The sequence below is a fragment of the Misgurnus anguillicaudatus genome, chromosome 24 (assembly GCF_027580225.2).
Source record: "Misgurnus anguillicaudatus chromosome 24, ASM2758022v2, whole genome shotgun sequence".
NCBI lineage: Eukaryota > Metazoa > Chordata > Actinopteri > Cypriniformes > Cobitidae > Misgurnus > Misgurnus anguillicaudatus.
In genome coordinates, this window is record NC_073360.2 from 27,720,452 (window position 1) to 27,735,911 (window position 15,460).

General features: G+C 42.3%; 1 protein-coding gene across 2 annotated transcripts; it reads right to left on the reverse strand.

Moving 5' to 3' along the window:
- Nucleotides 1-1,469: 1,469 nt before the first annotated feature.
- LOC129438266 (NXPE family member 3-like) lies at nt 1,470-7,316 on the reverse strand. 2 transcript variants are annotated; one of them, XM_055196935.2, is made up of 8 exons: nt 6,780-7,316; nt 6,169-6,236; nt 4,383-4,814; nt 3,862-4,277; nt 3,678-3,754; nt 2,564-2,767; nt 2,049-2,386; nt 1,470-1,942 (listed from the first exon to the last, which is right to left on the reverse strand). In XM_055196935.2, exons 1-8 carry the CDS (start codon nt 6,832-6,834, stop codon nt 1,748-1,750), a joined length of 1,785 nt encoding a protein of 594 aa, XP_055052910.2. In that variant the 5' UTR covers nt 6,835-7,316; the 3' UTR covers nt 1,470-1,747. The 2 variants fall into 2 exon arrangements, with proteins under 2 accessions (XP_055052910.2, XP_073719158.1); XM_073863057.1 differs by lacking the exon at nt 4,383-4,814 and having other exon boundaries at nt 6,780-7,311.
- Nucleotides 7,317-15,460: the final 8,144 nt, after the last annotated feature.

Below are 15,460 nucleotides of genomic sequence, written 5' to 3' on the forward strand. Positions count from 1 at the left end.
GTTGTCTGCACATTTGAGCAAACAGTATTCAGACAGCAATTATCCAAATGTAGGATGGTGCGAGAGGCTGCTATCTGATTGCATAATAGAAATTGTTTTCTTAATCCATACAACACCTGTTTATTGCACAGTTGAGCAAACAGTATATCCGGTATATCTAGAAAGTAATTTTCAAATGTAGGATGGTGCAAACGGCTGCTATCAAATGCGTCATTTGTTTTCCATCAGATGGATTTACAGCCTTGGCTATCGCCAGATTTAATGCGCGCCTGTGACATAAACAGTTCAGAACTGTAGTTAAATTAAAGTGTTTTACTGTTTTACTATTATAGATAATGTATAATAGTAATATTTTATATATAAAAAACTAAAGATTTGTATATTTTGTATATTCTACGATTGAAAAGCAATACCTAACTAAGTAAGGCAAGTTGCTGCATTGGATGTTTTAACATCATCACTGAGGGCTAAGCACACCTAAAAATAAAATCCTAAAACTGCCTTTGCTGCTTTATTAAATTGAGGGTTTATTACAAATACCAGTGTCAAACGTTGGTTTCAGCTTAAACAAGTCTTATTTGTAGTAAATAGTAAAAAAAATCTTGTCTTTACATTCAAGTACTTTAATATGGAGTTGCTGTACATTAGCCTACTATGTTTCCTCAATAAAGCTTTATTGAGCTTTATTTAGTTATTCTCTGTGCAGGGGCAGATGGATACATTCCTAAAACCCTGACAATTCTGATAATTCAATTACTTTTTTGGACAGGTTTACAACCATTGCGAGTATGCTCATTGTTAAGGTTTTAACAGGCATGAATGAAAAGAGGTTAATCTGTATGAGGAAACTCATGAATTCATCACTTCACTTGAAGTCTTCAAGAACCACTCGTTGTAGGGACATCTTTTTATTCATACAAGTCTGACTGGTTTATGTTTAAAGTACAAGCATCAGAACATTCAACATCATGCATTTCAAACATGCTTTAAATGTAAAGCAACTGGGCACATGCGAGTACATGTTTCTAATCTGCAGAGGAAATGATTGTTCTACTTGTATTGGCACTCCCTCCTCCTGTCAATCATTATGTGATGATAATAATTAACAGCACATAAAAGAAAGCTCTATCTAACCCTGCTTTGAGAAGTAAAAATCATGGCTACATAAAAAAAGATGAAAGATGTTAAACTTATTAAAACAAGTTGAAAATGTTTCATTTCATTTGTTAAGTAACATAAAAAATACACTGTAAACACTTTCTGTAGAAATTACAGTATTACTGGGTATTACTGGCAACTAGCTGCCAGTAACTTACTGTAGATTTTACATATATGTTATTTACTGGCAACAGTTTGTTTAAAGTTAGATGAACATAAAACATTTTCAGTCTTTATCTTCTACAGTAAGTTACTGGCAACCAGCTGCATAATTACAGCAAATTTTTTACAGTGTAGATGTTGATTTGACAAAAATGCATTAAGTGTTGTTATGTGATGTACATAGTTAGGTTATATAAATTAACCTGCAAAGCAACAGCAATGAGCAATGTAGGTACAATGTAAGTGTGCAACTTTTCAGTTCCTTGTGCCAGATTTTCTTGGACAGTTCGTAATTTATCTGCCACCCATAGCAGTTTCTGCTACTAAAAACGTAGTGTTTTACCATGTTTTACGCAATCAATATAAAAATGAATAAACTAAAATTAAAAAGACACTTGCTTTTACCTCCTGATTGCTTCTAATAAAATCATTCAGGGCAAATAAAAGACAAAAATATGTCCATTTCATTTTTGATAATGACAGGACCTGGATGAATGTTCTCTTTGTTGTAGTGACAGGCTGTCATTTGCCAAACATCCAAAATATAAACACCAACATCCTGAAAAGCCCACCGTAGGATTCTGTCCAACTGCAAAGAATACCAGTCACTGCCAAACACATCCTGTTAGAAAGACAGAAATACAGCTAGGTAAAACATAAACATGCATATTTTAGGAATATGTACGTTTCTCTGTAAACGTTTTTGTTTTATATTATTAACTTTTTACCTTATAGCCGGTGTTTACGGTCTTGATTATAACGGTAGTTTCTGGTGCCCGTTGTAATAAATCTTGCACAGCTTTGCGGATCCTCAACACTCTGTGGGTGAAGTAATCCAGAGGATATGTTGTGAAGTGTGGTCCCAGATTAAAGACAATAACTGTGTGAGGTCCTCCAGTCAGATCATCAATCTCATTACTGACGTAGTGCAGATTAGAAACTTCAGTTTTCCGACAGCGTAGAGGAAGACCGTGAGACCTCCAGTGTAAGTCAATGTTGTTCTTTACATCCACTGCTAGAAGAGGACCTGCCTGATATTGAACATGCAGGTTCATCTGCTTTAAAGCTGCAGTGAGAAAAACCAACAATGATGATGATCTATAGGAAAAAATCTATTGATGTCATTTGGTATCGACATATAAACCATGACTGAGTCTAATTATCTGATTAAGATAAAATCTTACTGAACGACCAGTAATCATTCAATGCTTTTAAATGTATAGGGAGAAACTATCTATCTCACTTGGTACTGCTTTCAGCAAGAACTCATACCACTGTCTCATGGTCGAGTCTCCCATCATGTAGATGTGTTTGTCTTTCAGGCACTGTGTTGTTGTTTGGGTAGTAAAATGAAGGGTGCTACACACAAAGGACGTCCAGACATCATTCAGGTAAAACCCAGCTGGAACTGGTGAGTGCAAACCAGGACGACATTTCTGTGTTACATCTGCAAGAAAAGGTGAAATAGTGACTTTAAGTTAAAATTGTAATTTCACAATGTCAAATTATTAAATGGGTTAAGTAAACAAAATGCATTTCTACAAGTCACAATTGAAACTGATATTGTGATGCTTTAGAAGCTAAAAATAAAACTTGTTTTCTAGGTGCAAGATTTCACGATAATAAAAAACTAAAAATGCAGAAAGAAGGAATTAAAAAGTCCATCCTGGAAGAGTCAAAGTATTCACTGTACTGCTAAGTTCCACAATATTTAATCTAAAAATTGCAAAATGTGTGTTTGGCGTGTCATGTAAACTTATGCGCATCATGTGTGATGTCAAAATACGAGCCTGCTACAGATGCGTCTAAAGGGTTTATGATAAAAGAGATACCATTTGCCAGATACTCACTTAATCTTATGTGTAATCAGAGTTTAGTGTTAAGTAAGTGTCTTGTGAGTATTTTGTGAATGTGAGCGTCTCTTTTATCATAAATCCTTTTGACGCGTGTGCAGCAAAGTAAAACAATACACTATATTGCTTAAAATATTGCTAAAGAGTGTTTCATGTTTAACTTTATGTCTTTTGAAAATCATTTCATCTTCCACTTGCTTAACTGTTCACATTAACAGAAATTTGGACCAGGGGTGCCCAAACTTTCGCATGCCACTGTATATAGGCAATAATATTTATTAAAAAAGCAGCAGGCACTTATCTTGACAACACACGTGATGCACACGGTTCACATGATGCAACAAACACATATTTTGAAATGATGAGCAACACACATGACACGCCAACCACATATTTTGAATTCGTGCCCCTCGGAGCAGAGGTCACTGGCCACCACTGTTACGTAAACTAAGTTGTGTTGCAAGCAGTGTAAAGTATCACATAAGGAATAAAAGGCTAACATACCAATTCCCACTGTTTTATTGTAAGAAAGAATCTTGATTGGTGTTCTTTGTCCATTGATACCTTTGTTGGTTTGCCTCCTGTCAAAAGTCATCAGTGTTCAAATTATAAACTAAATACTGACTGAAAAATGCTTTTTAGGATGCACTGTTAATGCAAAATTGAACTAAAGTTCATTTATTCTTACATAAACATTGCTTCTTTGGTAGTCACACGTTTGTTATACCCGCCCATAGAGTGATACACGCGAGCACTGCATGGCAGTGATTTGGGTCTTTGACAGCGCCATTCTTCTCCAGTGCGAGAATCTTTGTAATCACAGCAGCAATCTCCAGTCCCCATCCTCTCCAGTCCATTCTTGTCCCACTTCACATTACACTTCACTATTTCTGTCAACCTGGTCCCTTTTGGTCCTGGTCCTTCAAAATATCCATTAAAGAAAACTCTGTCAGAGTCAGTGTCTCTGTGATGCTTGAGGACCTGCACAGCTTCACTGGAGTGGATCAGACGCACAGCCACCTGTGCCTCTCCAACCCACGGCAGAAGAAAACGCACAGAGTAGGAGCCATTGAGCAAATCCACCACCTCCCCAAACACACTGGCCTGTGACAGAACATCATTTTTAATTCTCAAATTAATGTCTATGAAGATTAGATAAAGATAAGAACTCCGTAAACATCAATGATACAGCAAACATGTAAGAGATACCTTACTGGGACCTTTGGATGAGAAAAGCTTTGCTTGAAAGAAATCCCCTCCATAAAGTTTAGATCTATTGTTAAAGTCCCTGGCATGGATAGTAACAAAAAGCTCCTCCCCTATTTGGTAGCTGTCTTTCAGGTTCTGAATGATGAAAGTGGAGTGATCTGGACTTGTACTCATAGACACATTTGTGATTGTTGTGTCTGGTCCAGCCCAGTAAAGAGTCTGCTGTAAACTGAAGTAACTTTCTAAACTGATTCCAAATTCAGAGTAAAATGAACTTGAACTTGACCCTGAGTCTTCTGAACTCATTTCTAGCTGAACATCTGCAGGAGAGGTGGAGAAGTTTCTGGAGTTGTAAAGTTTTGCAAAGTGTTGTGACAAAAAGCTGATTGGAGGATGTTTATCTTCTTTATTTGCCGCATAAGTCCATAAAACCTACAGAGTTAATAATTAAAAGTCAGAATGTTTAACATACTGTTTTTAACCTCTTTAGTTAAAAACATCGTTCCCTTCATCACAGTGGAATAAGATTTTGTGACTTTTCCAGATTATCTGTCAAGATTCATATACAAAAACTGAGCTTGATTCTGTCGTTCTAAAGAGGTGTAAAAAATTCACCAAAAGAGGCACTTTGGGGGTAAAAATGACCCCAATTGAAATTAATGGGAAATTAATTTTTTTCCCCTCTTTTATGCACTGATTTTTTTACAAAAAAAATTCAATGCATTAAGAATAAATCTGAAAATGTTAACACGGAAAGGTAGGCCTGGTACTAGAGAACAAATGCCATATAGAAAAGACATGCTCAATCACACACACACAAACAGTCAGACACACGCAAACACACAAATGTATGATTGCCACAGAGAGTATTTTTTTTACAGAATTTGGCAAAAACAGCCACAGATGCAAAACAAAGATGTAAAAAGCTCACACAGGTGTGCGAACACACACACACACACACACACACACACACACACACACACAGAAAGACAAAGTCACACACACACACACACACATTCAGTCAAATTTCTGTGGCATTTTGTAAAAACAGACATTTCAAAATGAATCAAAAACTAGAAAATTCTACTATTTGAAATAATATTTATTTTTAATGTCCTTTAATGTTTATATAAACATGAATTTACAAAATGTATCAATATGTACTGATGTTGAGCAGTTGGCCGCATTCAGTAAAATGAATGGGTTTTTATGTTTTTTTTAAACACCAAATGGCCAAATTCAACACATAACATCTAGATCAATTTCTAAAAAACAATTTAAATCAAATTTAGATCATAATTTATGTGAATTTTTCATAAAAAAAATGATATTTTTCAGGCAAGCTAATGGTGTAGTTAAGGAATTGAGTGGTAAACAGGTACAAAAGTACTTTGTATCTCCCAAAACACAGCATTAATGTATAGATGGAAAGTAAACGATATATAAAAAATGATATATTATTTGTATCATTAAAAATTTATATATATTTTTGTTATCACTCCTTTAATCTCTTGGGTCATTTTTACCCCCAAGGAACTCTAACGTAGCTTTCAGGGCTTTAATTCATCACCTTTTAAGAATAAATAATAATTAACAGTGGAAAATTAAAACGAATTCGCACCGTGCATGTTTATTTAAAAACGAATAAGCAATGAACTGATTATCAAATGCAAAGTTGCTAAGTTCCAAAGTTATGTACAAAAACAAATAACTGAATAAGATACACCTAATCAGACATAAATTTTATAAGTCGGACACGTAAGACAACTTATTTCTATAGACTCACCAGAAATCCTGTAATTCCAAGGCACAGGCTAGTAAACAACATCTTTAAACATGGTCTCTCCCTGTGAACTGTGAAATGAAAGATTGTCATTAACAAAAATTTGATTTTTTTACGATAATTTAAAAGAACACATTAAAATAAAGAAAACATTCAAAGAAAATAATTTTGCCATTTTTCAAGAATAAGACAACGCCACAGCATTTTGATTATGAGTTTAAAATCATATTGTTACAAAAATTTAAGATTAAATTAAGAGATTAAATAGGCTATACGAAAATTAACATTTTTATGTACCATGATATCTCAATATTAGAAAAAATGAGGACAGACTGCTAAAGCAGAGCAGTGGGGGATTTAAGAAAATACTTTAAAATACTTGTAGCCTATACCACAATAAAATATGTTATTTGGCACACGACATTATTATTATACTTGGTTCATCGTGATCTTATCTAAAAAAGGCAGCAAAACGACTAAGGTTAATAGACTGTTCTATTTATTTCATTACTAAAATGTTATTGATGTTTTTTAAGTATTTTAAATAACCAATGTATTGTTCTATTAAATTCCTTAATAAAATGTAATTAATGTTAAAAAAATAAATTACTTACTGTATAGTCCGTGTGTTTCAATGTTCATTCTGTTACCTGAAGCCACGTGTGTCATGAGTATGAAGAATCCAAGTGCAGACAGCTCTCAACCAAAAAGACTTTTATTATATAACAGAAACACCCTCGAGGGGTTAAAAAGGCAAGGATATAAATAATTACTTAAAACAAGACAGGGCAAAACAAGACAAGACCTATGACAGTGTCAAACGTGACACATACAATGATCCGACACAAAACATCAAACACAAGGGTTAAAATGGGGAAGAACTAAACTAGTAAACGAGGACACACAGGTGAAGGGTATATACTAATAATAAATAATTAACAGGAACACAAGGTTGGGGCTATAGGACAGGAGAGCACGAGGCAGATAGGCCTGTTTGAGATGAGCAAATTTTGTGCAGAATCGAGTGATCGCCGCGAGTTGCATGCCGGTAGGAAAAGTGTCCGAGGGCGTTCCGCCTTGCTCTAATGTCACACTGACGTGTGCTAAAAAACTCTCGCATTGGCAAGGCGGGATCATCGGATTCTGCAGTCGGGCGCAGTTGCTCTCCACCGACTGCGTAGATGAAAAACACGATGGGAAAAGACTTGTTGAAGACACAACTTAATGCTCATTAGCCCGGGGATGTCAGCTGATGACTCATTAATTCTAATTTCTGTAGTAGTTTTTATATTAATTCACTTGTTCTTTACTATGACATTTATATTTTTTATGAATTCCTGTAAACTTTTGTATTGGTGTTGAATTATTTTTACTGTGAGCTGTTTATATTTCACACAGAATCTAATTTGTATTACCACAAAGGAACAGTATGTAGGATTGTGGCCAAAACTGATATTGCAATCACAAAACTTGTGGCTAAAACTGGTACTGCAATCACACAACTGGTGGCCAAAACACAACATGACAACATAAACATCAGTTGAGGGCTGCAACTCCACTTTTTAAATGACAAGATCCTGGCCAGACCACTGTTGTGAGTGATATAAGTATTTGAAATGAAAATGATTTCTTAAAGGAACAGTATGTAGGATTGTGGTCAAAACCGATATTGCAATAACAAAACTTGTGGCTAAAACTGGTACTGCATTCACACAACTGGTGGCCAATACACAACATGTCAACATAAACATCAGTTGAGGGCTGCAACTCCACTTTTTAAATGACAATATCCACAAATGGCCACATTACTGTTGTTAGTGATATAAGTATTTGAAATGAAAATGATTTCTTAATGTCTAGTGACATATCAGGGCAATTTTATGATTAATTTATATAAATTTCTTACATACTGTTCCTTTAATGTCCAGTGACATATCAACAGTGCCGGGTTTAGCCTTTGTGAGGCCATGGGCTAAGGCTGGTTTGGGGCCTCCCCAATATACACTGAAAAAAAATAAAGGCTGGATTTACTAAAAAAATATAGTGTCCCATTGCTTAATTTTTTTTTTTTGTAAAACTTACTAAAAAAGGGGATGCAAAAACAATGCACTGTCTATATTTTTTTTTAGTAAATCCAGTGTTTTTTTTACAGCATATGTGCAAAATTTAATGGCTAAAATTATTTAAATAAATTAACGTCTCGGATGTAACCCTCGTTCCCTGAAGGAAGGGAACGGAGACGTCACGTCATGACCGACGAATTGGGAACTCGCATAGAGAGACCAATCAGCTTCGCTTGTATGTAAAAGAGCCAATGAATGTTGACATGCAGTATTTGCATAATGCTGGCTCCACCCCGCCAGGTGGGTATAAATGCCAGCAGCAGACTGCATTCAGTAGTTTTTCGCTGAGGAGCCATCTAAAGGCCGGCCGACTCAGCAATGGTACAGCGGCCGTGGCGACGGGACGTGACGTCTCCGTTCCCTTCCTTCAGGGAACGAGGATTACATCCGTAACCGAGACGTTCCCTTTCAGTCGGTCACTACGACGTCACGTCGTGACCGACGAATTGGGAATCCCTACCAAAACGCCACGGAAGGCTGTCCCTTCCAGTGCCCTGCATTAACCTTTCACCCAGGGGCGTCGCTAGACCCCTTTTACTGGGGCACGTGCCCCAGTGTAAATCTTTGGTGCCCCTGTGTAAATCTCAAGTTTACATATTAGCAGTTAACTAGTTTATTCCTTTACAAAGACAATCGCGGCAAAACGGATCTATATGCAATGTAGTTACCCAATTCACGTTTGAAAAAGCGACGCAGCAGTCGCACTGACGCGTGCACGCCTCAATTCATGTCCGCGTCCGCGCACGGACATGAATGGGTGCGCGGACGCGGACATGAATTGAGGCGTGCACGCGACTGTTTTGCCGTGCGCAGCCACATACAAAGTACATGCGATTGAGTTGGTTTATGAAAACATGACGAGACTAAATTAAGTATCTAAATATTAATGATAATCTTATTTTCACCCGATCATTGACGCATGTGATGGACATCAGAAATGTTTGCAGGAAAAGGGAAGCAAAAATGAGAGATGATGAATTTAAGGGAGTAAAGACACATAACATCTTACCCTGTCAGGGCTTAAACATTAGAGGGAAAATCTCAGAAAAACCTCTGTCAATAGTCTATAAAATTGCATTGTTCACATACAAAAACTGTGTTATACTGTTCTATATTTTCAGATATGAAATTAATATTTAGTTCACTAGTTCTAGGACACTACAAAAACAGTTGGCAGTAACTAAGATAGATTTTTTAGTAGCAGTCATAAAATGAAAATATTCTAAAAAATAAAAAAAGAAGTTTTAATCATTGTTATATAAAATGCAAATGTGCATAAAAAAAATTCTCTCCGGCCATTATTTCCAAACATTTTATGCCTTTAAACATGTTAATAATGTTGTATATATGTATATATGAAGATGATACTTAAATATTTTTAAATAAATGTTTGTCTTTCCCAGTACTTGTTGCAATGTTGGAATAGTGGGTTAAGCAAAGCAAATTGTATCTTGCACACCGCAGGCTTTCAAGAAAAAGAAAAAAATGGGGGGCCCGTGCCCCAGTAGAGCTTTATGTCTAGCAACGCCCCTGCTTTCACCCCTTTACGTAAGTGAAACCTGGGTCTATGCAGAGGAGGCCGGTCACTGCTGTTCCAACCCACTCAGTAACCACTAGGCACCACTGGGAGTGTTCCCGCTGGCGGTAGCAGAGAACACTGCGGAAGCCACATCCCATAAAGGTTTCTTAGGCGGCATATTACGATATGGAATAACCGCATAGGGCTTTCTGCATATCAAAAAATCTCTGGGGTGGCTATCTAATGAGACTACACCTATACAGAGACTGCAGACTTAAAGTCTGCTGAGGGAAAAATGTGGGATTGAATTAGCTCCACAGACATTACACACATGGGATCCCCTGTCTAGGGGTCACTCATATGGATGCCAAATCTCAACACAGGTTTTCAAGAATTCATCTGAAGCAAAGCCGACATCAAACGCTCCGCCACGTCTGATTATCATGGGCGTTGGAGGAAGTACCAAACTCTACCAAAACATCTCTTTGGGATTTATGGCACCGATATAACGCCATACCGGCAAGGCAAGCTGACACATGAACCTGGGGCTCCCAGTGTCTCTACCTATTAGAGGTGAGTACACAGGAGGAAACCGGTTCAACATGAACACTATAAAATGTAGTGAAGGTATTGGGCGTCGCCCAGCCCGCAGCCCTGCAAATGTCTGTCAGCGAGGCGCCACGCGCCAGCGCCCAGGAAGACGCTATGCTCCTAGTGGCATGCGCCTGTAACCTGAGCGGGCACGGGAGGTCTTGCAATTGATACGCAAAGGCAATGGTGTCCATTATCCAGTGTGACAGCCTCTGTTTGGAGACAACTTTTCCCTTCTGCTGTCCTCCGTAACAGACAAAGAGCTGGTCTGAGGTCCTAAAGCTTCGCGTTCGGTCCACGTACAGTCGCAAAGCGCGGACGGGACACAGCAAAGCTAAGGCTGGGTCTGCCTCCTCCGGGGGCAGTGCTTGCAGACTCACCACCTGATCTCTGAAAGGAGTGGTGGGAACTTTGGGCACATAGCCAGGCCTGGGTCTCAGTGTAACACTGGAGTCAGCAGGCCCGAACTGTTGGCACGACTCGTCGACCGAGAAAGCGTGCAGGTCCCCTACCCTCTTTATCGAGGCCAATGCGAGTAGGGTCAAAGTTTTCATAGAAAGAAACTTGACATGTGCTGACTGCAGAGGCTCGAAGGGGGCGTCCTGGAGAGACTTTAGCATCACGGACAGATCCCAAGAGGGTATGGAGGGGGGACGGGATGGATTCAACCTCCTCGCCCCCCTAAGAAACCTGATGACCAGGTCGTGCTGACCGACCGACCTGCCTGCTATAGGGGCATGGTAGGCGGAGATTGCCGCAGCATAGACTTTAATGGTGGAGGGGGACAGCCTCCTCTCCAACCGGTCCTGTAAAAAAGAAAGCACGATGCCGATCGGGCAATCCTGGGGGTTCTCTTGCTGAGAGGAACACCACTCGACGAACACGTTTTACTTCAGTGCGTAAGCCTGTCTAGTAGACGGTGCACACGCCGAAGCAATAGTGTTTGCTACCTGCATGGGTAAACCACTCAAAACCTCCGCGTCCCGTCCAAAGACCACACATGGAGATTCCACAGGTCTGGGCGCGGGTGCCATATTGTGCCGCCTCTCTGAGAAAGAAGATCCTTCCTCAGGGGAATTCGCCAGGGAGGGGCTGTCGCGAGAAGCACCAGCTCTGGAAACCATGTCCTCGTGTGCCAGTATGGGGCCACAAGGAGGATCCGCTCCTCGTCTTCCCTGACTTTGCACAACGTTTGTGCAAGAAGGCTCACTGGGGGAAACGCGTACTTGCAAAGACCCATATGGAGCAGTCCGAGCGGTGTCACAGCCGCCGCCGCTGCTGCCATATGCCCCAGGCGCCTCTGAAACACTTTCAGGGGGACCGCCGTCTTGTGCTCTAACGAACTCAAGCACCTGAGCATTGACTGAACACGTTCCTCTGTGAGATGTGCCGTAAGTTCGACCGAATCCAAAATCATACCGAGATAAGAGATCCTCTGCGTGGGGCAGAGTTTGCTCTTTTCCCAGTTGATCCGTAGACCCAAGCGGGCAAGATGCCTGAGCACCATGTCCCTGTGTTCGCAAAGCTGCTCTCGAGTCTGTGCTACTATGAGCCAGTCGTCGAGGTAAGGAAGGATGCGAATGCCATGTTCCCTGAGGGGAAAAGAGGGCGCCCTCCGCGACCTTCATGAAGACACAGGGGGAACGGGGAGAGCCCGAAGGGCAGGACTTTGTACTGATATGCTCGCCCCTCGAACGCAAAGCGGAGAAAAGGCCTGTGTCGGGGGAGTATCGAGACATGAAAGTACGCGTCCTTCAGGTCGATGGCTGCAAACCAATCCCCTGGACGGATGCATTGAAAAATGCGTTTCTGCGTTAACATTTTGAACGGCAGTTTGTGAAGTGCACGATTCAAAGTATGCAGGTCGAGGATCGGTCGTAACCCACCGCCTTTCTTGGGTACTATGAAGTAGGGGCTGTAAAACCCCGACCTCATGTCGGCTGGAGGGACCGGCTCTATCGCGTCCTTCGCCAGAAGGACAGCGATCTCCGCACGCAAGACGTGGGCATCTACATCTTTCACCGTGGTGAAGAGGACGCCCGCAAACTTGGGGTGACGCCGTGCGAACTGGATCGCGTAGCCGAGTCTGATGGTGTGCAGAAGCCACCGCGACGGGCTGGGGAGCTCTGACCAGGCTTCCAGGTACCGTACTGGTGCAGTGATGGTAGCAGCAGGCTGACGCCGAGGCAGGATGTGACGGATCGCCTCAGTCTGCTTCTGTGCGGCCGAAAACTGCTGGGCGAAGCTTTCGACCGCATCGCAGAAGAGGCCGGCCTGGGATATGGGGGCGTTCAAGAACCGTGTCTTGTCCGCCTCGCTCATATCAGCCAGGCACAGCCAGAGATGGCGCCCAACAGCCTGTGCGGTGACCTTGGTCGCCCGTAGCGCCAGGTCGGTAGCCGCACGCAGTTCTTTAAGGGCTGTCTGATCGTGACCACCCTCATGCAGGTCCTTCAGTGCCTTAGCCTGATGGACCTGGAGCAGCGCCATGGCGTGCAGGGCTAAGGCCGCTTCCCCACCGGCCCTGTAAACAGCTCCCGTCAAAGCGGACGAGTACTTACAAGCCCGCGAGGGCAGGGACGGCTTATCCCTCCACGAGGCAGCAGTGGCTGGACACAATTGCATCGCAACCGACCGCTCCACCGTTGGAATAGCCGTGTACCCCTTGGCGGCCCCGCCGTCGAGAGTGGTGAGGGGGGAAGGCTTACAAGGCCGGTTACGGGAGGCGAAAGGAGCCGTCCACGACCTCGTAAGCTCCTTATGCACCTCGGGAAAGAAAGGAACCGGGGCGGAGTGGGATGGACCAGCGCGAGCCGCCCCGAGAAACCAATCGTCGAGGCGAGACGGTTCAGGTGGTGGAGGTGGAGTCCAATCCAAGCCGACCGTCTCAGCCGCCCGAGCGAGCATGGCAGCCATCTCCGGATCTGACTCGGTTTGCGCTACGAGCCCCGACGGCGGCAGCGGGTCCGAGCCGGCATCCGAGAGTGACTGCCCACCCTCCGATGCTGCGACCGACATACGGTCCTCATCGGGAGAGCCAAGGATAGGTGTGGTACACTCGGTCCACTACCTCCCTCCGAACTCTCAGCTGGCAGCGGAGCTGAAGAGTGAGAGGACCCGGAGGGTTGGTTCCCTGCGGGGAGCACTCCCACTGTCACCCATGGCAGCCCGGAGCTCGTCGACACCCAACGAGGCAGCGGGATGGGGGGCGTCTTACCCAGGATATAAGACAGCCTAGTCTTCAGCTCCAAGATGGTCATCTTCCCGCAATGGGAACATGAACCATCCACGAACGCTGCCTCAGCGTGTTTAACACCCAGACACGAGAGGCAGCGATCGTGACCATCCGACGGTCCCATATATCGACCGCATCCAGCAGCACACGAACGGAACGCCATCTTTAAAAAGACGCGAAACCGCCCGTGGAGCACAGAGAAATGTAGTCTTTAAAAAGACACAAATCACTGTGCAGCTCTTTTTGTGAGGAAACTACTCTTTTAGTGCAGATGGAAGATGAAGCACACAGGGGAACAGTAACCACACGCTCTGGTTTTAAACTCAAAATGAACGCAGGCAGTGGAAGCCGCTGTAGCGCTGTCACGCCAACTACCATGCACAGGTTCCTACTAAATAACACACAAGTTACTTCTGATTCAGCAGTACACAGCTGATGGCTCCGAAGCAAAAAGCTACTGAATGCAGTCTGCTGCTGGCATTTATACCCACCTGGCGGGGTGGAGCCAGCATTATGCAAATACTGCATGCCAACATTCATTGGCTCTTTTACATACAAGCGAAGCTGATTGGTCTCTCTATGCGAGTTCCCAATTCGTCGGTCACGACGTGACGTCGTAGTGACCGACTGAAAGGGAACCAATATTATCAAATAATTTTACAATCAGAAATAGCCCATAAAATAACATTTACTTAATAAAACTTATGACAAAAAGTGCTTCTTTCTGCTCTTCTTTAAAGAGAATTCCTCAATTAAATAATTAAAATGAAGTTGACACAAAAGTAGGCTGAAATTATTTAAATAAATTAAACAATATTGTCATGGAGTGACTTTTTGGAAGGGCGGAACAAAAAGAATGAGCGAAGATCAGTTCCGCCCGGACGCCATACTTCAAACACCCGCCACTTCCGGGAACCCCGCGAGACCGAAATTTGGGCCGGATTGGTTACAGTTGTGTTGACGAACGTGGCGATCTGTGATTGGACTATTGGGGCGCGAAGAGGAACATATAAGGGGCAGCAAGAATACAGGAAGTGTTGTTGTTTTTCCAGTTGAGTCTGCGGGGCGAACTGTTTGTTTGGGGCACAGCAAAAGCGAAGGTTGAGGTGGAGGACGAGTGGAACGTTTGGAGTTGTAAAGTGACGGAAGAACAAGGGGCAAAGGATATACAGGTTTGAATGTAGAAGTGTGGATAATGAAGATGTTATGACGATGTGTGCTGATTATAGGAAGTGAGTAATTACCTACCAGGAATATTGTTGGAAGACACAGGGCTCAACGGATGCCATCTTGGTCCGGTCAAGTGGGGTTAATTTCTTCGACACTGTGAGTACATTGTATGTTGATTTAGATTCCTATGTCTAACCTGTCTACGGAGTACTAAAGATATTTTTGGAAGTTGTGAAGTTGTGTGAAATGCCTGAAGGAGGCAAGGTCAGGACCTGGCATTGACCATTATCCTTTGGGAGAAAGGTCAAGTCAGGCGAGTGAAGCTCAGCGACCGGAATCAACCCACAGTCCAATGAGCATCAGTACCCCAATGGCTGAGAGTAATTCAAGCACCACATCTGAGAACCTGGGACAAAACCAGTCACAGTCTGTTATTGAGAAGAAGATGCAAGGCCGAAGACCCCAAATAAAGTGGCCAAAGTCCAGCAGCAAAAATGAGTGGGCAACAGTTGATGTAGACCTATGCGCGATCCTGGAAGGAATACAAGGAACAGTGGAGAAGAAACTAGAGAGAATGAGTGATCTGATCTATTTCTATGGGGCAGAAAGATTTGGAACAAAAGAGCAAGGGAAGGAAACACCAACCCCTCCCAAGTC